Source organism: Vigna radiata, chromosome 1, assembly GCF_000741045.1.
Source record: "Vigna radiata var. radiata cultivar VC1973A chromosome 1, Vradiata_ver6, whole genome shotgun sequence".
In the NCBI taxonomy this organism is placed as follows: Eukaryota; Viridiplantae; Streptophyta; class Magnoliopsida; order Fabales; family Fabaceae; genus Vigna; species Vigna radiata.
The window spans coordinates 1,054,357-1,080,409 of NC_028351.1; the positions used below are offsets into that span (position 1 = coordinate 1,054,357).

General features: G+C 27.3%; 3 protein-coding genes across 3 annotated transcripts; 1 reads left to right on the top strand and 2 right to left on the bottom strand.

Annotated features, from left to right (window-relative positions):
- Positions 1 to 1,887: 1,887 nt before the first annotated feature.
- LOC106768981 lies at positions 1,888 to 8,598 on the bottom strand. The gene is made up of 2 exons (XM_014654409.2): positions 8,341 to 8,598; positions 1,888 to 3,097 (listed from the first exon to the last, which is right to left on the bottom strand). Exon 2 carries the CDS (start codon positions 3,072 to 3,074, stop codon positions 2,577 to 2,579), a length of 498 nt encoding a protein of 165 aa, XP_014509895.1. The 5' UTR covers positions 3,075 to 3,097; positions 8,341 to 8,598; the 3' UTR covers positions 1,888 to 2,576.
- A 1,700-nt stretch (positions 8,599 to 10,298) lies between these two features.
- Positions 10,299 to 12,114, top strand: LOC106763695 (eukaryotic translation initiation factor 3 subunit G). Its single transcript, XM_014647862.2, has 2 exons — positions 10,299 to 10,743; positions 11,395 to 12,114. Exons 1-2 carry the CDS (start codon positions 10,404 to 10,406, stop codon positions 11,928 to 11,930), a joined length of 876 nt encoding a protein of 291 aa, XP_014503348.1. The 5' UTR covers positions 10,299 to 10,403; the 3' UTR covers positions 11,931 to 12,114.
- A 1,880-nt stretch (positions 12,115 to 13,994) lies between these two features.
- LOC106764407 (cinnamoyl-CoA reductase-like SNL6) lies at positions 13,995 to 18,724 on the bottom strand. Its single transcript, XM_014648697.2, has 5 exons — positions 18,252 to 18,724; positions 15,888 to 16,054; positions 15,085 to 15,279; positions 14,804 to 14,957; positions 13,995 to 14,451 (listed from the first exon to the last, which is right to left on the bottom strand). Exons 1-5 carry the CDS (start codon positions 18,499 to 18,501, stop codon positions 14,147 to 14,149), a joined length of 1,071 nt encoding a protein of 356 aa, XP_014504183.1. The 5' UTR covers positions 18,502 to 18,724; the 3' UTR covers positions 13,995 to 14,146.
- Positions 18,725 to 26,053: the final 7,329 nt, after the last annotated feature.

Below are 26,053 nucleotides of genomic sequence, written 5' to 3' on the forward strand. Positions count from 1 at the left end.
AATTTGATAAAATTTGAGAAAGTTAAAGAGATGGTGTTGAAAATTCTTATTCGAAATTGGTCAAATAGTATCGTTAGATCAATCACTATATATTTAAGATATTTATTTTAAAGATATGAGTATCATAACAATTTTATCTATCATAATATTTTAATAATTTTTTTTAACAATTTTTTACAACCGAACACGTGTCATTATCTTATTAGTTTGTTTAAATTTATTTTTTTAAAAATATTTGAAATAAACTAATCACATACTACCACATATTGTAAAAAAATTATAGAAAAAGAGTTGTTAAAAGAACTTTTTCCTAAATAAAATGAGATTTAATCGATTAACTCTTGATCGATATATGACTACATATGAAAGAAATATTAGTTTTTACACATTACTAGGAAGAGCATTTCTTGTTGTCTTCCCATTATTGAAGAGTGTGGAGGATGGTGGAGAAGGATGTGGCATGGGGCCAAAATGAGAACATAGGTTTAGGGTTGTGTTGTTAAGGACCAAACATTGTTCTGACTTGTACATCACTTGTCTTTGACAAGGTGCCTCCTTGACTCAAAATCTGGGACATCCTATTTTCCATTTTGAGTTCTAGACATGCCCTCTTCATAAAACATGCCAGTACATTACCTTATTTTCTTCCCCTTTTTACTATGTTGCCCCCAATAATTTAATGCATTACTGTATCACCTTCTCAGTAAGAGACAGCTACAGAATCATTTCTCCTTCAAAATTATCTTTCTCAAAAGGAAATATAAATGTATCTCACTTTACTCTTCTCATTTCTTCATTTCTTGTCATTATTTCCCTCTTTACCATTATTTCAATTTCTATAACGTTAACTTTCACAGATCATTCACAAGAAACTTGGCATAATCACACACCCTCTAACAATTCCAGCTAAACTTCATCAAGGAAAAATGAGATTTGGCATATATTTCATTTGGGATGTTGAAAAACTCTAACTTTTCTTGAAAAGTTTGGTTATTTTGAAGAACACATTTACACATTGAATTTTTGTCTACAAAGAATCAAAATTTGGGTTGCTTTTGTAAATTTACTAGATTCTAAACTTGATATTTGGCATATATTTCATTTGGGATGTTGAAAAACTCTAACTTTTCTTGACAAGTATGGTTATTTTGAAGAAAACATTTACACATTGAATTTTTGTCTATAAAGAATCAAAATTTGGGTTGTTTTTGTAAATTTACTAGATTCTAAACTTATATTTGGCATATATTTCATTTGGGATGTCGAAAAACTCAACTTTTCTTGAAAAGTTTGGTTATTTTGAAGAACACATTTAGACATTGAATTTTTGTCTACAAAGAATCAAAATTTGGGTTGCTTTTGTAAATTTACTAGATTCTAAACTTGATATCTGGCATATATTTCATTTGGGATGTTGAAAAACTCTAACTTTTCTTGAAAAGTTTGGTTATTTTGAAGAACACATTTACACATGAATTTTTGTCTACAAAGAATCAAGATTTGGGTTGCTTTTGTAAATTTACTAGATTACAAACTTATATTTTGATAGGCAAAGGATTTAATGAAACACAACAATAAATCATATGAATCTAAATTTACATAAATAATTGTCATCATTTTTAAAATAAATTTATGAGTCTTTTTCTTTACTTTTAGAATACTCTCTTAAATTTTGTAAAATGTATTTAACCTCTTAATAATAAATTTATAGATCTTTCTCTTTATTTATAAGAAGTACTCTCACACTTAAATTTTTAAAAAATCCTTAACACAAAGTTAAATTTTACAAACCTTATCAAAGCATGCACTAAAAAGGGTATATTACCATGCAAATGCTACTACCATTTATAGATAAAGCATTACATTAGAAAAAGAATATCTCAAAAAAGTATGCAATGAGTGAATAGAGAAGGTTAAACTACACCTAACACATGGAACCTGTAACAGTTGACTTGACAGGTCTAACTCCAAATTTCATTGGATCTCATCCCAAACACAATCTCAATTAGACTGTAAAACAAAATGTGTCTCAAAAAGACCTAATTGTACTACTTACAAAATGTTACATCGCCCTTTGCTCTAAAGATCCCATGCACAAAACCAAGACAACAATGTATAGACAAAGGTCACGGATCAAAGTTAAAAGCACCTGTCTTCAACACAATCCCTAATAATTCATTCAGTGTGCAAGAAATCTACCATAACAACATTTTTCAACCTCCCAAAAATTAGGGCAAAAACAACCTTTTAGACCCTTATGAGATAACACAATAATACCCTTTTAGTTCTTCAAAACAAGATCATCTTTTCCCAACTTTTCCATTTCCTTCATCACATGAACACATAGCATGCAATCCTTATTTCATAAATGATGAACTACAAAGAGATACACTTTTTGTGGAAAAAAGAACACTTTGAGAGACTAAAAAGAAAACTTTGATCTATATCTATATATATAGATATAGATATAGATATATATAAAGATGAAAATTTTGTTTAATCCTAAAACTGATGAAATTTACCAGATGACGAACAAGAGCAATCTTTTCCATGATTGAGTGAATGGTAATGAATAACTAATCATCATGTGAGGAAGAAACCCTCCCAAAATCCAAATGGCCAATCTGATAAAGCTCCCTCCAAACTTTCTCTGCATCAAAACCAGCATTGACAGTGACACTATCAACAATATCAGAACCAGAAACATTCTCCTTCACTTTTTCTTCATCATCGTCATCATCTTCATGATCATCATCATATTCATACCCCTTTTTCTTGTTTTTCTTCTTGTTCTTGTTCTTCTTCTTTCCCAATCTCAAACACTTTCTCCCCACAAGAAAAGGCCCTTTGACAAGAGCAAGAACACAGCAATGCAGCACAGCACACGGACAGCAACACACTGCAACACAATCAGCTATATACCCGCCACAGCATGACCCACAATGCTTACCCGAACACCTGATCATTTCCCCACCACCTTCTTCCTCCTCCTCCTTCACGAATCTCCCACGTGGCTTCTTCTCCATACCATCATTCTTCTTCTTTTTCTCACCATGATTCTTCTTCTTCTTCATTCTCAATGTGCTGTTATTCTACCCTGCAATGCAATGCAAGAAACCCCTTTTATTGTTCCACTCACTCACTCACTCACTCAACAGTTCCATAGTATTATTCTCAATACATTACCATCGCAATCTTTCTTCTCTCATTATTCATAGGCTGTGTACATATATTTATATGTGTATGTGTATGTACGTATGAAATACGTACATGTGATCTTCATGCATTTATTGTATTATTTTATTGTTTGTTTAGATTTCCAAAAAAGTGTAAAATTCTTGGTAGAATTTGTTAATGAACACTGTGCTTTCATTTAATTTGGTGATTTAAAATAGAATACATTGTCACTGTGATCCACTCACATATACCATTTGTTGACTTTTTATAATGCCTACTTGACATGTATACTAACATTTATTTTTTATTTTTTATAATACAAAATTGGTACACATAAATAATATGCTCTAATTGAAAGAAAGAGATTAACTATGTTTTTAATCTTTAACATAATTTTGATTTTCGTCTGTACTTAAAAAAAATTATAGACATAATCTTTCTCATCCAAATATATTAATGATAAATTTTAGTGATAAATGATGTCTCACGATAATCTTTTAAAACGTTGACAAAAGAAAAATTTATAAATTATATACAAGGTGATTTGTCATTTGTATGTCAAAAACCAATGCTTTTAGATGAAAAATACTCCATGCATTTTTAAAATACAAATATCTAACATGATTAAAGTTTTAAATAGAAATCAAAATCAAATCTCATTATAATTTAGAAACTAAAGATATATTTAATCAAATAAAATACAAAATGATAATGCTATCAGTATACACAGTTTTATTCATTCTATTGTTTATATTTCAATGGATTATTAGAAAACAATTAAAACGTGCTCATATTTAAAAGGCTTGGCTTGTGATTTAAAAAAGCTTTTATTAAAATTTAACTAATAGTAAAAAGAAAATAAAAAAAATATGCATAGCTGCCAAACATAACTCTTACAGATTATTAATATGGCCATGTTTAGAACATTTTTTCATTACCATTTCAAGAAAAGAAAAACAAGAAGAATTAAAACAAAATAACTTTTTTTTTCAAAATTTGTAATAAGTTACTTCGTACAAACCTTCTCATGCTAATTTTCCTAAAGGATTTAGTCTTTTAAAGTCTATAAGAAAAAAAGTATTTCATTATTTTCTTCATATAGAAGTGCTTATAAAAATACATTAAATTTAATCTCATATCACTAACATGCACCACTAACTTACTGAGAAATAAAAGAAAAGTTAGATTTGAATTATAAGATTTATATGAATCCATCCATAGAAATCATAAATGAGAGGGAGAGGTTGGTGCATTTGTGCTATATTTAGTGAAACATGCAGAGGGTTGAAATAGTTGAGTAGTGTTCTTGGTTTAAGGATACAGTGACTTGGTACTTGTGTTTGTGTGAAGTTGTGTTGCACAGTCCCTTTGAATAATGTTCTTATATTCAGATCAAAATGGAACTGCTTTATCCATGTTTACCATTTTCAAGCTAAAAGTTTAATAATTTTTTCTTTTTATTTAAACTCTTCATTAGGGTTTGGTATCAATACTAATAAAAAATAGTTATTGAAAATAAGATTCCAATTAAAGAAAATATTTTAGAGATGAAAATACAATTAACTTTTTAGAATGTAATTAATACAATAAACCTTTTATTAAAAATACAATGCTTTTTTGTTAATTACACATATTTTAAAGCACTAGATTCAGTGCACATTTTCCCATTCAGAATATTATAGCACTACTCAAGTGCCTCAATGAATGTGGTCAATCCAATGGAGTAAAAATTGCTACTTCCAAAGTTAGCTCAATCAAAGGAATAAAGCCAGTACATTTTTTTTTTACACACAAAATTCAAGCATTGAAAAATTCAATTTCATGATATTCCAAAAAAAAAAAAAGATTTTATGAAAAATATTTATTGTAAAAAATGTGCAATATATACTTTTTATAAAAACAAAATAAAAGTGCATGATGAGCACTTTAGCTTTTGCTGGTGAGTGAAACTTTTTGCTCTAGGTGAAAAATAGGGAATTTCACCTCTGTTGTGCACTTGTTATAGCCATTGCAGGTACAGAAGAAAAAAAAATGGAATCAATTCTTTAACAATGTGATTTCTACACAGATAAACACAATAATATATATATTGTTGAAATAATTTTATTAAAATAATATATTTTCTCAATAAATAATTATTTTTACCTGTTGTAAATACAAATATTGATGCAATTTCTTTAAACATAAATTAAAAAGAAAAAAACTCATTTCAAACTAGAGGGTTAATCAATTTTATTTTTTTTAAATACCTAAAATTATTTAAGAATGTATGAAATGAAAGAGATGAAAAGGGTAAAGTAGGAAAATCAGTGTGGTGATAACATGTTTTTACCTAAAATAAAAAAGTTATACTTTATGTGATTGTGATGAAACAGAACAATTAATTTATCTCTCATTCCTATTTTGGTTTGAGTTTGAAACTGCTACTCTTGTCTATATGCACTGTGCAGACTCTTGTTTTATGCCTTATTATTATTATTTTTTATTATTATTATAAAGCATCTTGAATGATTCATATTATATAGACAGAGAAAGAAGTAAAAAAATTGAATTTTTTTCATGCCCAATTGCAACTTAATGTGAATGGAAATGGCAGAGAAAAAGGTAAAATCCCATCAATTGCCTAATTCTTGAAAGGTCACTCAGTTTCTTTTTGCTTTGAGATTGTGATGAGAAGGGAAAATAAGAAACCCTAGTCAACATGTGTGACATATATGTCATACAAAAAATTGCAATTTGAAATAAAGTAATTGAAAAAAATATTAAAAAAAAAATCATGTTAGAAGTGAAGAAAATGTATTTAACAAAAGAAGAAGAAAGAAAGAGATTTGTATATGATTTAAGACTATGTTTCTCAGAAGACAAAAACACTATAACTGGCACAAAGATTCTCATTCACGTGGATTCTTGATCTAGAACAATATGATAAATATATAGGAAGAGCAAAATGATCTTGATCTAAACTAATAGTATATTTAGAAAAATGTAAAAAAATAAAGTAAATATTTGAAATAAGAAAAAAAAAGTTTCTTTTGCTTACTTGTTTTGATTCAGTGCATGTAGAATGTTGTGGATTTTTTGAGTAATTAGGGTAAATTTTTTATTTAAATATATAAGATTTTACTTAAAAGATTGAATTCATTTAACTTATTGCTATGAATGGGTCTATATGTAGGAGGGTGTTGATAATTTTTGAAGACGTGTTAAAAATTAATTGATAATTTAATTGATCTCGTGAAATGTATTGAAAAAGGTTACTAATTATTCACAACATGATTTATTTATTTATTTATTTAATGCATATCATCTTTAAGTTTATAACATGATCAATGTTGATGGCATCACATAACGATTATATATCAAAATATAATGCTTAAATTCTTGAAAATAAGTGTAAACTCACGAATTTCCTAAGGATATTAGCAAGCATCATGCTTCTAAGAAGTTATTTACTCAAAATAATCTATCAATGAAAATAAACAATTACTTTCTCCTTTCCGTTTTAATGAAAATAATTGTGGAATATTGGTTGTCATTTTAGAATAAGAATACAAATTATGGATTTTCTATTATGTCATTTTAGAATAATAAAAATTATGAATTTTATAAATTATTGAAGCTCGGAGTAACTTGAGATTTTTTTTACTCTAATTATTATTTTTTAATTAGTGAGAATAATTATTTTTTATAGCCTTTGGTGAGTATAAGTTATGAATGATTTCTTTTTGGATGTTTTAGAGCTAATAATTGCTATTTAGAATTTGTTGATGGGTGTAAATTTTGTACTTAAATATATTCATGTAGAGTTTTGAATAACAAAATCAATAAAATGATTAATTGAATAGATTATGTGAACAATAGTGGAAAAATATATTTCAAACTTGACATAAGTGAATTGAAGAGTTCAAGTTGTTTAGGGTATTAAATTTTAAAAGTAAATTTTAAAACATAATTAAACTGTATCTCTATCATTTTAAAACAAGAATGTATGCTATATTTTTATCTGACTAACAAGAATGATGACAGTCTTTAATAATTTTAAAAGTTTATTAAATCAAAATTAATAAAATTTAAAGTTTGAAAATAAAAAATATATTTAAATTGTTATGTAAAAAATCTGCATCGTTGGCCCCAATTCTACACACTATCAAGTAATAATTTGACAGTAACAGTAGGTTGAGTGTGACATTCTAGCCACTGCTTCTATAACCAATAATTTTCTCTTTCAGAGAAGCTATTATTGTTTACACAAGTGGATGACTTTTATATAATAAATATGTTTTTTCATCACAACATTATTTATTACATTTTTAAATAGCACATCATCTTTCACATAAAAAAAATTAAATATATATAATTATATTAATAGAAAAATCCTACGTCAAATCTTTGTTAACAACCCTATTTAATTTAATTAATCTCAACATTTTAAATTAAATAATATAACATAACATATCCTAAACCAGATTATAAAATAGATTTTCCAAACAGTTCATAAATAACAAATCTATGACTTTTAAAAGGTAAATATATAAAAAAAAATCAACAAACTTATTATACACTTTAATCTATACTTAGTTTACAGTGTAAAATTTACACTCACATCACATTATTTTCTCAATATAACATATTATATATATATATATATATATATATATATATATATATATATATATATATATATATATATATATATATATATATATATATAGTATTACTGCAGTATTAAATAAAAGACATGTTGCAACCACTCTCTCCCAAACCTAAACAAAAACCAGAAAACAGAAACTCCTTGACATTCTAATCAAAGACTCATTACCAAGATTCAAGATTGATGAACAATGAGAAATTAAAAGTTTCACATGCAAAGCATACTGAAGAATGAAGATCCAAAATGCAAATACAAGGTATTGTAGGGAAAACTATGTGTGTCTATATATATATATATGTGTGTGTGTATCCATGGAGATCCACTTTCAAAGTTTCATTGAGCAGATTTCAACTGAAAACATCATAAGCAAGGTTTGCATGCATGTTTTGAACTGAACACATTTTGAAGCTCAAACTAAAGCAGCAGATAGAAAAAATGCAGAGCTGAAGAACAGTGAAACTGAACTAAAAAAGTTGAAATGATTAAGAAAAAGAAGAGCTGATTGTAGTTACCTCAGAGAAAGAGTTATATATATGGTTGAGAATGAAATTGTAGACTTCAACATTCAGGTGTAGGATCTCCAAGTTAAGCTCGAAAACTGGTTTTGTAAATCTTCTGCTGATAAAATGATGAATCTCTTTGAGGCTTGATCTGGTGAGTGATATATAAGAAAAACCATCGATTTGATGTAGAAAGAAACCATGTTTATTATCTCAGAGAGGAATCTCCTTTCTCTCTCTAATGGTAGTTTATAATTTATTTTTATGGTAGTCTGAAACACTTTGTTTAATTAAAGGGTAAACCTATTTTATAATCATCAAAGCTCAGATGAACAGTGTAACTTATAACAGTGTAGAAAAACTGTCTCAAGAGGGTGTGATGAAGAGTTCCAATGAGAGGGAATTATATATGTATAAATTTTCAGTGAGTCTGATCATATCATATAGTTTGATTTTCTTACCATTTATCTGACCAATACTGAGGCACGTGAGAGGCAGAATGCACGTGCCCCCACATTGTCTGCTTTTGTTTTGCTTCTTTTTTTGGTTTTCCATGTATTCTCTTTTTAAGACAACTCTATTTGAGGCATTAAACTCAGACATTTCTTTTAAGGAAGATTCAAATTTTGTTCACTGTGCTGTGATAAATGAATTTCTTCTCTTGTCAGTCCCTTTAAATATTTGGTTTATGACAGATTTTTTTATTTGAATTTTTCAGTTTGGTTTGAATGAGGTTTTCTTTTAGAATAAGTTAAGTTGCAAAACTTTACTTCTTTTTTTTCTATTAATTTATATCTTTTCATTTATTTAAAAGAAGCACAATATACACAATCATAAGTATGAAATTTATATTACAATATTTTTTTTTTTGCATAATGTTTTCATGGAGATTATTCAAAACATAATTATCTTCGTCCCAAACATCGTACAAAAATTACATATATTACAAAGGTTATAGATATAATACAAGGAATAAACTTGGAAATTCGTTGAGATTTTCACCTCTTGTATCATTTACTCCCGTGCATATACATAATCATTATAAAATAAATACATTGAGGAAGAAAAAGAAAAAATAACTCCGAAATTGATTTAAAAATGAAATAAGCTTGAACAATGAAAGAATATATATTAATTTTCATAAATCATATATTAATGAAACTAATTTTTCATCTAGAAATTTAAAACATAATTATGCAACTGTCAAAATTCATATGATTAAATATTTAAAATTCAAATTTTTTCATAATTTCATTCATGTCTTAAATAATCACACATATAATCATCACAAAAGAAAATCATAAACACGAACTTTAAAGAATTAGTTTATAAACTAGTACTAAAAATTGTACACTTATTATTTCTAAATTTCTTCTTCATTAAGAAGTCATAACATATTATCTACAAATCACAACCAATTTATATTAAAATTTCTTTTAACTCAAAAGTCATAATATATATATATATATATATATATATATATATATATATATATATATATATATATATATATCTCGCATCTGATCCGGTAAAATAAATTTATATCCCTTTAAGAGAGGTTATTACCAAAATTGGTATTTTATATAAATTGTATTGTTTAAACAGATTAATTATGTCAGCAAATACTGAAGAATATATATATTTTTAATTATTAAAAAATTGAGAAAAGAATAATATTTTGTATTATGAAAAATAAAAGACTTGGTAGACATCCAAATTTAAATTATTAATCCCTTACATAATGTTTTTAAACTTATTTCACTGACAAAGATTGATATACACCTTGTTTTATGAATAGCCACTTCCCACCACAGCTGCAGAAACAGTTTTTAAGTTACGAGGTGCATTTAGTAATTATGGAGGTTTAGAAAGCAAAAGCACAAATCAGAACAAAGCAATTTGACATGGGCTTTATTTGAGAGCCCAAACCCAATGATTGAGAAAGAGAAGAGAAGAGCCCTAATTTTTTGATTTTACAATCGGTGCTTCTGTGTTTCTCTATGTGTGGGCGTTTCTGAGTTGCAGTGTGCAGCGACAGAGAAAATAATCGTAGAGAAGAAAGAAGGATTGCGGCGATGGCTGCACATCACGCGGAACCGACGAAGCTGCGGTGGGGCGAGCTGGAGGAGGATGACGGCGAGGATCTGGACTTCCTCCTCCCGCCGCGACAGGTCATAGGCCCTGACGAGAACGGCATCAAGAAAATAATTGAGTACAAGTTCGACGACGACGGAAACAAGGTCAAGATCACCACCACCACGCGCACCCGTAAGCTCGCCAACGCGCGTCTCAGCAAACGTGCCGTCGAGCGTCGCTCCTGGCCTAAGTTCGGCGATGCCGTCCACGAAGACGTCGGCAGCCGCCTCACCATGGTCTCCACCGAAGAGATCCTCCTCGAACGCCCCAAGCCTCTCGGTAACACCTCTCTGTGGAATCCGCCTTTCTTTACCGTTTATATCACAATTTCTCTGTTTTCTTTCGCAATTGCATTATGGAAATGTCTGTGATAAAAAGTTATTGGAGAAAATGCATAAACTGCAATTACATCTAGTCATTTCTTTCTGTTCGCAATTCTGGAAACGCGTCATGATTTGTAGCAGTTTTTTGAACTTCCAATTTGATTTTCCGAAACTGGCATTTGCACACTATTTTATAGAGGTTGCGTGTGGGAGAAATTGAACATCATGAAAAAACTAAACAAGAAAGGATAATATCTCTATCAGTTGATTCTGTTTCTCTATTTCAAAACATTTGTCTTGAACAAATTTATGACCCTGTAGATTTTGCATGAGAAATTGATTGCTGAAACTGTAAAGAAATTTAGGGAAACAGTTTTAACTCAAGAAAAAACAACGTGAGAGAAGAAATAGAAGGGCTTTAAATTACTGGGTTTTTAAAAATCTCTGGTTGTGCATGAGAGTGAAAAGGTGAACTTGAGATCAGTGTGTTAAGCATAGGTATCTAGATTTCTTCTGAGTAATTATAGGATTGTTATAGAGGAGGATAATAGGATTGATCTATCATATCATCAGTATTTAATTACTGTGTTTATGTGATTGTTATCAGGCTCGAAAACAGAGGAGCCGAAGACTGGTGGAGACCCCTTAGCTCAGTTCCAGAAAGGTGCTGTTCTCATGGTGTGTAGGACATGTGGGAAGAAGGGTGATCACTGGACTTCAAGGTGTCCATACAAGGATCTAGCCCCACCATCTGAGGGATTCGTGGATAAGCCTGCAGCATTAGATGCTACAGCAGCAACAGGTGGTGCAACCAAGGGAGCCTACGTGCCTCCTGGTATGAGGGCAGGTGCTGAGAGGAGTGGTGGATCTGATATGCGGCGGAGGAACGATGAGAACTCTGTGAGGGTAACCAATCTCTCAGAAGACACAAGAGAGCCTGATTTGATGGAGCTGTTCCGTCCTTTTGGTCCTGTAAGCAGAGTTTATGTTGCCATTGATCAAAAGACCAGCATGAGCAGAGGTTTTGGCTTTGTCAACTTTGTGAACAGGGAAGATGCTCAACGGGCTATCACCAAACTCAATGGGTATGGATACGACAATCTCATACTCAGAGTTGAATGGGCAACCCCAAGGGCGAGCTAGATGTTTTTGTGCTTTTTTTCATTTTTGTGTTTTGAAGAAGGTCCATCTATTTTTGTAAGTTAATGTACTTGATTCCTTTTGATTTACCATTCAAAAGTATAGATTTGAGATTTTAATTTGGTTATTTATAAGTGTAGAAGGGTATACATTTATAAAGTATCCTAAATATATTAATCTATCTTCACTTAGGGTGAGTCCATCCACTCCATTTTTTACTATTTGATAAAATCAGGTTTTGAGATTATTACTCACTAAAGTATGAATACTTTAAAGTATACTAGTTAGAAATAATCGAGATATTGAAAATGTAAAAACTTTAGAAAATTATTATGAATTATTATGTGATTTTTCTCCTAATTTTGATCTCCCTTGATAGTTTTATTGTATTCTTTGGAACCTACTCTTCAAACAAAAGTTCATGAATATTTGTATTGCTGTCTTAACATTAATTGTAATAGATATATATTAAGGATTTCCATTAAAAAAAGTGTATTTAAGCTATTCAACTGGTGGTTTTAACATATTTAATACATTTGATCAAATTCAATATCAATTTAAAATATTCATTAAAATAATTTTGGTAGTCATTATTGGTGATCAATTTTTAATAGTACTTATAATTTTAATATATGCTTTAATATATAATGACTAGAAAATTTATATTAAGTCAATATATCATATCAAAAACCTTATTTCTAACATCTTAATCCATTTTACGTATTGTATTGGTTGACTAATCAATTAATTATATATAATATGAAATTTTTAAAAAAATAAACTTTAGAAAATTCCATTTTTCGCAACCTCGCTTCTTACCTTTAAATTATTATGGAATTAGTTGTATTAATTTAAAGGTTATTTTAATCAAACTAAGATTTTTTTTTTTCATTAAATAGTTCTTTGAACTAATTAAATCCATCTTCAATATTCTAAATTATTATATCAATATTTTAAAATTAATTTCGTTTTTGAAAAACTTAGCATATTAATTTTGTTTTCAAGTCATTTTTTAAAAAGTATGTCCTAATTTCTAATACACATTTATATAACAATCACAAGTTAAATCACCACCAGAAAGAGAATCAAAGTTTAGAATTTGAAATTGAAATATACAATTTATTAATATGTCGAGGCTAGTCTAAAGGAACATTTGACTACATCAATAAAATAATTCAAGACTTAGAATGTTTTCTTTTTAAGACATGATTCAACATGTTAGTTGGAATGAAGACACAAGTTGTTAGTAGTTATGTTGAGTTATCATATCTTTTGTGTTTCTTTTCCAATCTTATTTCTTATGTCATTTTCTATTAATCTTTTTTTTTTTTTTTAAATGAACTAAGCTCACTCAAAAGTCAAAAGCAAATAGTTTTCTGAACTATAATTTCTGGCTGTTGGACACCCTAAAATAATAGTTAAAAAAATATATAACAATTTTATATATTTTTTTTTGTAATTATGATTTATTGTCTCTTTATTCAAAGATTGAACAACAATTTCTCAAAAGAATTTATAAAATTGTAATTTGTTTCATCTAAATCAACCATTTATTTTTTTTATTTTTAATTTCATTTTTTTTAAAACTAAAGCATTAACAAATCACAGTTTAAGGCACTAAATTCACCATTTATTGCAGTGAAGCAAATGACATATACATTGACTTTGTGAGGTGTATTGCAATAAACTTTAACATGTATACCAAATTTTGTTCTTCATAATCCATCATTTTCCTTTTCTGGTGCAACATAGAACCTACCACCAACTGTCACATTGTTCAGAAAACATAAAACCTACCTTACCTTTGAAACTGCTAACAATTCAATTGTTGTAATCTTTCATTTCTAACATGCTAAATTTTTTAGTTTACACTTCAAATCTACCTCACCATGCTGATTTTAGTTTCCTGTATGAAGAATATTTCAGTTACTTCAGATTTAATTATTCATTAAAGCATTATTAACTGATTTAAATATGATTATTATTAAAAATGCAGTAGTAATCAAGTTCAGAAGTCAGAAAAATTGCATGATTTGGTATACAGATGAATAGAATTATATATTACAATTTAACCATAAATGAATACAAACATTACTAATTACTGAATATACTATATAACATGCCTCATCTATTTTTCTCATCTAATTATATATATATGCCTAAGGCAAACCATAAATAAACCAACCAACCAACCAGCTTTTCCAGCAAACATAGTAACATTATTTCATCTGATATTCACTGTAGCACCTGAGTGGCCTTGACATGAGTCTGCATAACTTCTCATTAGATAGTTCAAATCTTTGTACAGAACTGTTTGATGTTTCTCCACATATTTTCTCCTTAGGCATTCCAATCTCCTTCGCCAAATTCTCTGCCCCAGTTTGTGAATCTATTACTTTATCAAAGCAAATGTATCTACCAGAAGCATTGCTGTTCATTGCCTTCAACACACTTGCATGAGCTTCTGCCAATTTGGTCACATCCACTGTTGCTAGCAGACCTAGAGAATACATTTCTTGACCACCTACATCAGCAATTTTAAGGTTTTAGATTCTATTATACTAAAAAATAACTGTACCATGACACATTTTTACATTCATTTGACAAAATATAAAAATAAAATAATCCTAATAATGTAAAGTTTTGTATTTAAAAAAAAAAAAAGAGAATAAAAAGTAAATAAACATAGCGTCAAATAGTTGAAGATTTTTCTCAGATATATAACATAAATCCTAAGAACTCAAGGTAGTATATATACTAAAAATAGCAGTTACATGAAAAATGAGATATGAGTTAGCAAAATACTGATTAAACTCAGAAACTTGATAGCCAATGGAACAAGAAATTGGACCAGTTGTTTTGGTCAATAGTAGCACCTTTAAGGTAAGCAATTGTTGCTGTTGGATTCCTGTGAAAAAATTGAGGACCTGTAATCAGAGCTGGGCAAATGGTAGTGAGTTTCAAACCCCTCTCATTGGCTATTCTCCAAGCAGCCTTCTCTGCTCTCATCTTCCCCAGAGCATACCAGAGCTGCCATACAAATTCAAAACACAAAGCAGGGTTATGAATGATAATTTTTTACCAACATAAACATGTTAGATGGTAAAAAAACCTAAGAAAATAACACCAATGAGGTGCAACCATTGTGCAAAGTTACCTTCTTTTCTATGCAGAGTGATTCACTGCTCCAAGAGCCATGATTAATAACTGGGGTGAGGTCTGATTGTGCAGTGTCTTGCCACACACAAGCTGCTAGTGAGGAAGTGAACACACATCTCTTTATTGAAGGTGTTCTTGCACATGCTTCCATCACATTCTCAGCAACCCTTACTTCAATCTCCGCCATGGATTTCTATAAATCAGACAAACAATTACTCAGATATTATACAGTAATTTTTCTTTCAGATATTGTTAATAATAGTTCCTTAATGGTGTTTCATTGTGATTTCAGAAACTTCTCTAAATCTTGCTTAGTGTCATTTCAAATCAGTATTCAAGCCAAACCAGGGATGAAAAAGTATAAGCATTTCTTTTATCTGTCAAACTAACAAAGTTTTGTGAAATGAAAATTTCAAAACACAGTAATTTGTTCAGTCATGCACATGCTCATGAACTCTTTTGTAACACTTTATCCTGCAATAAGTTGTTTATTCATTTATTGGTGTTGTTGATGTCACCTAACTAAAAGGGTTTTTCCCAAAGAGCAATTATTTCTCAAAGAGACAGGTTTTTGGACATTCCAATTAGGTAGGTGAGGTGTCACATTTAGAAGGGTAGATAAAAAAATAGAGATAATTTAATCAATCAAATTGCAGAATTTTCTAAACTGGAAAGACACTAAAATCACACAGTAAAAAAACCAGTTTACAGAATACAAATTTAATTAACCTAAAGTAATAAATTGAAAACCCTAATGAATTGTAATCTAGAAACATTACTGCAGAAAAAAAGTGTTCTTACTGTGTATCCAGAAAGACCTGCAGGATCTGTGAATGCAGAGGTGTGAAAAACTCCACGACAGCCCTGAAATGCTTTCTCCAACCCATCAATGTCAGTTAGCTTTGCCATTATTGCTTCCAACTTTCCTTCTGCAGTTTTCTCAATTTCCTTCACTTTCTCCATCTCCTCTGCACAGATCAACCAACCATTCTTAACTACTACCATCTTCTACAACATTCACTCAACAATAGAATAAATATGAATTCTTTCTTCCTCACTCAATTTCTGTACCATTATTGTTGCTGCATTTATTGTGATGTTCATTGCCATTGGCGTTGGTGTTTCTCTATAGTAATTCTTAGTTGTTTTACTTACTGTGTTTTTTATTTATAAAAAACCAAATAACAGATAAAAATAAAAGTCTAGAAATTTATTTAAAAATACTTAAATTAATAAAATATTTAAATCTTAATTAACTCTACAAAAATATTAATAATCACATAAAAAAGAATTTTCATGCATTTTAATTTTAAAATGAAAAAATAATTTTCACCCTTCACCCTTACACAACATCTATGATTAAATGGCTCAATATATATGATTTTAAACATTTTAGTTTATATATATATATATATATATATATATATATATATATATATATATATATATATATATATATATATATATATATATATATATATATATATCTCCATCATTGAAATTCATGAAATTTAAAATATAAAAAAAAAATGAAATTATAAGAATTAAAAATACAAGAAGTAGAAGTCAATAATTGCTCCAAAAAAAACAAATAGTCATCTGAATCTTTTAATGTATGAAATCATATTATTGCTGTCAAAAAATATATCACATCATATCATATGAAGAGACATCTAATTATTGTGGACCGTCTAGATTAATTTGGATATGACGCGTATCAATTATATCCATTAGTATAGTTTGTTATGGGATTATATTATCATATTAATTAATGCAGATTATACATAGCACAGAAAATTATTTATTAGAAGAATAATTTTTTAATTAAACTCCAATTATATTAATATAATTTTCCCCATAAATTAATGGAGCAAAAAGAACGTGTTTTTGTTTTATTCGATAACTTCTTGCAGCACTCTTTGGTTTGTCAGCATACACGATACACTTTACTACACCACAATAAACAAAATACTAATATGAAAACATTGAATTTATACATATATAATTAAAATAAGCCAATACAAATGTTAGAAAAAACTTGAAATAAAATTGGTAAATTTTCTTTATTAAAAGAAAATATAAGGAAAGTATAAGTTGAATAATAATAATATTATATATTGAATGTGATCTTTGGCATATGTGACTTATTCCTCATTCAAAATTTTCACACTAGAGTAATCAATTTGGTCATCTCATGAAACATATAAAAAAATTGAAAATTTTCAATCTATATAATAACATTATCTAGTAACTACTTTCGATAACTTTGTTTATAATTAAATATTGAATTTGTTCATTCAAATATTAATATACTAACTAATATGATTTTATTACCCAAATATTTAATAAAGAAAACATTGAAAATTCAATTTTTTAAACAACTTTTAACATGCAAATTTTAATAATAATAATAATAATAATAATAATAATAATAATAATAATAATAATAATAATAAACTATTTCACCTTGATAGAACAATTTGAATATTTGTTCTTTTGTGGACATGAAATTGCCAACTATGCACACTTTTTCATCACACAACACAATCATCTTCCACGCAACAAGTTTGAATAACTCAAATTCATATTAAGTTTAATAAAACATCAAATAACCTAAATTTTTGCAAACGAATAATTAATCAAAATGCATCTCACGAGTTGAGTTAACCTTGACGGAACTCTCTCATGGCAGAAGAATCAACTGATTTTTCTAATAAATCATTTTTTAAATAAAAAGGTTTTTCATTTTCACACAGAAAAATTCATAAACTATCTAGTTAGACTAATTAATGCACTATTAGAGAATAATTAACGAATAAATAAAACGTTTTGGTACCAAAAGTTTGGAAAATGCGAATTAGATGTTGAAATTTTTTATAAAGATCATCTTTTCTGAATCTCTTCCCCTGTTTCCATCACAACTACCCAGTTAAAAATTTCAGCTTCAAACCTTAAATTCAACGAAAAAACCATAAAACCATAATCAAATGAATCTTACCCAATAAACAAAACCCAGTTCAAGAAAGAACACATAAGCTTTTTTCTTAGCTTATTCATGAACGAAAAAGAAGCAAATTTTCTGAGTTTTTCATTCGATTTTTGAAGTTTTTAAGGTTGAATCAAAGTGTTTATGGAAAAGGAAACGAAAGTTAATGAAAAGTTTACCTGGGTTTTGAACTGTGATCCGAAGAGAGTAACCTAATTGCAAGAGATGGTTGACCAAGGCAAGTCCAACATAAGAAACACCACTTGTAACACACAACAATGTCCCTTTTTCATCACCATCTTCATAGTAAGAAGAAACAAGGTGGTGGTTTCTTCCCCCTTCGTCGTCTTTTCCGGCGGCCACCACCAATTTCCGGCAAAAGGCCTCCATCTCCGTCTTCTCACTCTCCCATGTGCACATGACACCCATTATATTTAGACCAAAGTATAATAATAATAATAATAATAATATAAGATATAGTATAAGGTGGTAAAGATTAATATGAAATCTAGGGAAAGGATTATTGAAAAAAGTGAAAGGAATTTGATGAAGTTGAAGATGATTTTAGGGTTTTTGTGGTAGATGGAAATGAAAATGGTGGAAATTTATAGAGGATTTAGTCCAAAGGGTCAAGTGAGAGGCTTGGTTGTGCTACTTTATCGTCAAAGTCCAGCAAGGTGGGTATATACTATGAAATAATAATAATAATAATAATTAATAATAATAATAATAATAATTAATAATTAATAGTAAAAGTTGTAAAAAGTTGCTAGATTCAAAGGAAGAACAAACTAAGAAACTAAAAGGAACAAACTAGGAAGTTTACACGTTAGACCTTGTTTTGTGTTGGACTTTATTACTTTGCTTCTTTATGTTAGTGCACAAAAAAGACTTTCTATTTAAATATTTTTCAACTAAAAGCATATTAGGGCATTTAACACTTAAGTTTTATGGAAAAAAAAAATTCCTATTAAAATATATTGATGTGACATAGAAAAATATTAAAAGTAAAAATGTTTTTAAATCTTGAAAATGTCTCGGCTTATCAATATTTTGATTTATAAAATCTTTGTATTATAGTAAAATTTGAAAATATATGGTTATAGTAAAATAAATAAAAGTTCGGAATATGATTTGTTGTATTAGAAATGAGCTTGTTTATAACATTATATTGTATTTTGTGTTTACTATTTAACTATTTTTTTTTCTCTAAAAACTATTATTATTTTCGATTTTTATGTATTTTTTATTTTAAATTTTTACAACTATCCGTGAAATACTTGATCGAATGATGTTACGAGAAAAATTATAAAAATAAATTAAATAAGATCAAAATGCTATAATTTTATGAAAAATAGGTATAAAATTGCATTTTTTTTTTTTTGTAATTTTTAACTCGTGGTTACTCTGTTGAAATTTGTAATGGATTCATATATAGAATAATAAAAGCTTTTTTTTTCTAATAAATTTAATAGGTAAATTTAAAATAGTTGAGCAAAGAGTTGGTTATAAAAATTAGCTTTTGTCTAAAATTAGCAATGGAAAATCTTTTACCCTATTTATACAAACAGAAAACAAATACAAAATTGTGTTTTATGTTTGTAAAACATTTTGGATTGATTTACGTAACAAAGTATCCTAACATTTTGTGAAAACACAAAGTGTGGGTCACCGTTCCTTTAATTCTTTAAGTCTAAAATTTGTTATAACGTCTATTAATTAATATAGCTTTAATAGTTTTACCTAAAATATTACTTTTGTTGATGTATTTATTATACACTACTTTAGTTGTTTATATTTTATTGAAATTAAATCTGTTTAAATATTTTTAATTATATGTTAAGTGTGGTTTGAAATCACATAATATATTTAATAAACAATAAATATCATTAAAATAGATTTTATATTATTTAATATTAATAAGTGGAAAATTTTAATTTTATTTTACAAAATCAATTTATAAAGTATGATTTATATTTCTTAAAGTATTATAAATCTCTACTTGATGTAAGATGTCAACTAACATCTCAATTTGATAGCATACTATTGTTAAAATAAAACATTTAATTACTAATACTTAGAAAATCGTTTACCCCACACACACACACACATATATATATATATATATATATATATATATATATATATATATATATATATTATAGTAATCATCCAACATAATCATTGCAAAAAAAAAAGAATACAAACTTATAACAAATAAACACAAGAAGATAAGATTATATACAAAAAGAATCTCATATATTCATAAAACATGTATCATAATAAAGTACACTCAAAATTTCATACATATATAAAATATAAAATCAAATACTCTTCTAAAATCAATTATTCAGATACAAACATTGATGTCAAATCTCAGGAAGTTTTAACCTCTATTACACCATAGAAGATAGGTTTCGCCTTACCACTCTCAAGGATAATCCTATACTGTCATGAGAGTTATACTGTTCTTTAGACTAAGACCCCCTGACACTCTCAATCCCTCAATAATTCTTCTCTATGAGTTGAATGGTCAATAGAGAATGAGAATAAAGTCTAACTTCAGACTTTCACATCTATGCATATACTACACAACAACTGGAACTTCCTCCTAGAATTCCTTTCTCCAAAACAACCACACTTTACTTCATCCGTATAACCATTATCTGATACAAAATCCATTCATCTTCATAACAACATATTTCATACATTCATACCATGATCAATACACAAACATCTATACACATATATACATCAACAAACCACTATAATCATCATACATGTTTATAATCATCAATAATTTCATCGTAAATAAATTGTACCTATCAAACAAGTTCTTGTGAAATTCTAAACATGAAAAAATGAGTTTTTGATACCGTCGAGCGCCACAAAACTTGCCAATTGCCACCATTCCTGACTCTAAAAGGCTCTCACCTAATGCCAACCACAATGGCGCCCAACACCACTTCCCGCCCAGCCAGCTTACGACTCACCCAGCGAAACCACCACTAGGGGTCCCAAGATTTAAATCCTAGAAATGTCACCCAACAACAGGAAGTGGCGCCCAACGATAAACTAAATAGAGAACCCTTGCACAAGTGGTGCCCATCGATCCTGATTAGTGCCCAACAACACTAAGTCAGTGAGCTCTTTGACTTTGATTTCACCCAACGAGAGTCAACTCATAGAATCCATTATCTTTGCAGCTCCCTCTATCATCGATGTCCAAAGCCATATCAAAAATTAAATCCCCCCTTTGAGCTTTAATTGGTAATCTAACACTCAAGTTAATTCTCACTTCATAAACGTTTTATTTTCATAAATTTGTGTCCTTAACTCAAGTAGAGTCATATTACAAAATTAAAGATCTCACATGGGTACCTCTAACCAACCAAAACACAATACATGACAAATTCAACGAGTCGAATAATACATACCACAATCAATAATAATTCATAGCTCAAGCTTAAATCACACTCAAATTGTAACTAATAATTAAAACATACAACAGCATATAAAGATTGCAAATTTATCTTCCATTACTTGTTAAGACAACTTAAACAACTCTAGACAAGCAAAAACATATCTAACTCCAGAAGATATTTTATCTACACATCACAAAGACGATAAGAACATATTGTTAGGATTACTAATCAACAGATAATCATATAGAAAATTAAAAAATTTGTATGCAAGTAGAAAAAGACTTACATGCAACAAAAATCATAATAGACCAAGAAAATGGTTGAAAATGCACTTATGTGAATAGAGAAATTTATTGGTCAAAATTGAATAGCTTTCTATCCGGATCACTTCTACGGTCTCAAATATTTAATTAGATAAACACAGATCAAGAAAGATAAAGAAAGTAAAAAAACTTTAAAAAATTATTTTTAGAGAGATTATATATTTTAAAATAATGAAATTATTTAAAAAAGAAAACTATTTATATCAAATACTTTTGACATTAAAATAATCAAATATCATTATTTTAAACCATTGTCAATTTTAAAATGTCAGTTTTTAGATTTTCACATCTTATTTATAACAATTTGATTGAATTATATATCACAATTATATTGAATGATTAAATTAACTTTTTTCTTATCACAATTTTATTAAAAAGTTATATGCTTTGAATTTCGGATGATCACTCAATTTTTTTTTAATTTTTCGGAGAGAGATACAAAGTTTATAAATTTTTGTATGACTCTTTCTTTAGGTAAAGATTATAACACATCATCTTCCACTTTTTTCAATAATTATTATATACCAAACACTATGAAAGTAGAAAGTAGAAAACCTAAAGAGAGGAGTTCTTTGTATGCGCCATGAAAGTAGAAAACTGGTTTAACAAACCCTATCAAAAAGTGAGAATCATCAAAATCAAAGTTCTTTTTTAGTCAATACACATTTAGTTCTTTTAAAATATCATCTTTTCCTTTGGGAAAAAATAAAGAAAGTGAAAGAAAAAGAAAAAGTAGTATAATATTTTAGGTTATTTAGTGATAGGAAATATAGAAAAATGTATAAGTTGACTATATTAATGTGGATTTTCAATCTATTCTATACATGAATAATTTATTTTATAGAAAACGTTATCAAATTATGTGAAGAGAAATCATATTACTATACCGTAACAATTTATATTACTAATTATTGATTTATTTCAAAATTAAAGAAAACATAGATAACTTTAATTATATTCTATACCTCTCTTTGTTTTGTTCCTTTAATATAAAACTAATAATCAAAAGTAAAATAAAGTGTAAATAAATGAGCGTTTACTTGTGTAATTTTTTTGTTCTCATCTTTTAAATATAAAATTTTACGTATGTTTGTCTGTTTCAGATATTTATACAGAATTTATTTTTTCGTGTTATCTTTCGAAACATGAAACAGATTGAAAGCAATACATAGCAACTTTGCAATTAAAAACAAAAAATTAAAACACAAATAAACAGATTCTACTAAACACGAAATAAAAAAAAAAAAAAGCAAGAGAAAGTAATGCAGATAATGTAAGAAAATAGGTTCTAATTACAAATCAAATATGTCCAAATCAGCATCACCATCAAATTTATGAATTAAGAAATGATATTTTAACATAAATAAAATCTTACATTCATTTTACGCTATTTTATTTTTAATTTTTACTTTTTTCCTTTTTAAAAAATACAAAAAATCATTTTTCTATGATTATTCTATTTCTATACTGTAATATAAAAGTTTATCAATTAAAAATTACACTTATGAATAGGGTTATATATGGTTAGTTATAGATAATCCATATATATAGTTTTTCGTTTTTGAAAATAATTTGATGAGAGGAGAATTATTAAGATGAAATTTCCCAGTTTTAAAAACTATAACAAAATATTAACGTAATTTCAACTTTTAATTTTTGTTAAATATGATTATTTAGATTACTGAGTAACTCATTTTAGTCAACTAATATATTATTATTATTATTATTATTATTATTATTATTATTATTATTAAATGTATAGGTGAAACATCCTTTTTGTTTTTTTGTAAAGAAAAGAAGAGGAAGAAATGTATAAAAGTTGTTTAAAATTGTTATATGTGTCTTTTTCTTTCATTATCATGGACTTAATAATTTTCGTAAGCTTAGCTTTGATCGAAGGATGAGAATGGAAAGTGATGAAATCACGTGCAGTGTTTATAGCTACCACCATCGACCACTGTATAAAATAAATAAAAATATTGAATGTGTTTAAATTTCAATGATTTAATAGTTTTTCTTTTTAATTTATTTGTAATAGGTATTCAACACTTTTATTTATTTATTTTTATTTAGTGTTAACTTTATATTTTTTAAAATATCTAACATGGTACTGTTTGTAATATCTATGTTAGTTTAGACAGTGATGAGTTAGCTAATACTACCACTCACTTTATATTTTTCATCTAAAGAACAAAATACGAGGAATAATGTTATTGTTAATACGAAGAATCATTTGACTTTTTTTTTTTTAAATATACGAAAATAAAAAAATATTGAATTAGGCTACAAATATAAAAATAAAAATTGTTATTAAACTAATTTAAATATATATAGTCTTTTTTTTTTGCTTTAAATTAACAAAAAAATTACTTTTCTAATTCAAAGATTAACTTTTACATCTTCTTTAAATTGAAGTCAAAATATTATATTTATCATAATTCATGATAAAATGATTTTTAATCGTAAATACATGAATTAATTAAAATACCAAAATAATATATAAGGTTTATGAAACTAATCTTCGGAGTGAAACTATCCAAAATAAATAAATATATATATATATATATATATATATATATATATATTATTGTAATTTCATAGAAAAAAAAAATTAATTTTGTTAAAAAGATAATGAAAGAGTTTCATTAGAGAATCATATCAATCATGAAAGATAAACTATCTAAATTTTAGTATGATAATATAATAAAATAATTGAGTGTGTAATTCATTGTAATAACAAAATTATTCTAATTTTATTCTATACTACGTTCATCAAATATACATGAGCATGCATACATCTTTATAGATCACGTATGAATCTATCTAAAACAAAAGAATATTTTTCCAAAAAATATCTATTAATGTTTTCGTGAAGACATATGTTAAATAATATTTTTATAAACTAATATTTATATTATTTAAGTATATTTAAATTTTATGGATTTAGAATAAATTTAAGGTATAAATTTATATTATTTAAGTATATTGTAATTCTTTCATTTTTTGAACATCTTAGTCTGTATGGTTTAATATAAATGAATATGGCGTTGCAACATTACCTGACGCAACAGCGTACCAAACACGACTTTGACCATTTATTTATTTACTAATTGGCACAGTTGAATGCTTTATCGGTCAATCTTGTAAACAGTCGCAATCGTGTTCTCTTTTTATAACTTGTTTGGATCAGAATTTACAGGTATATAACAAAATATCTGATTAAAAATATGATGTTTTAATAATATTTAAGAAGTTTGATAGAGCTAATAATAATGATTATATTGAAATGTATGGGAGTATAGAAAATTAAATTTTATAATGAACATGATTAGAATAATAAAATCAGATTATTTTAATATTAAAAATATAAAGTATGAATTGAATTTTTATAAATAAATTTTATTATTTTAAAATACTTTTTTTTAAGAAATTTTTTCTTAAAAACTTCTTCTTTTCTAAGATAATTTCACTAACAGCTTTACTTTTTAAAGATGAGAGAATGTAGAATCCTTTTTGACAATAAACTCTACAAAATTATTCAATTAGTTTTTCTAAGTTAATTCTTTGTCTCGATCAGTTTTTTTCTTTTGCATTTGATTTTTGGTCAACATAATATTTCGAATCTACAAAATCAAACAATAAAATATTTTAATAAAAATAATTAAAAAATTAATAGAATAAATGTTTTTAATGAAAACTCAATCAAAGAAAATTAAAACATAACTAAATCTTAAAATATTTTATATTATCTTTTTATGTAACTAATATTATTTAAGATTATATATAAAATCCAGAAAATGGTGTTTTAGAAGTGGTGATAGTTTAAAAATAGTAAACTAGATTATTTTAATATTAAATTGTTTATTTATAAATAATTTTGTTATAAACAAGTTTCGTTATTTTAAAACGTACTATCTTTCTAGAAATCACTTTTCTAGAGTTTTCTACCTTCTTTCTAAGCTGAGGTATCCTTTTGACGTCTAAGAGGTCTTTAATCGATCACGACAACAAGGTTTACATTTCTACCCCATCAGTTCTTTGTTTAGAGCAATAAGTTTCTTCACATTTTTCCTTCTTATTTTCGGTCTTTGATCATGTAGATAAATCTGTCTTGCATGTATCAAATGTGCTTCTTCCTTGATTATTGGCCAATTGAGGTTTTAAGGTTTGATTCCGATCATCAATTAATAAGTTGTAGACTTTTCTAGAGTTCCTTGTGGTGAAAGTAACTGT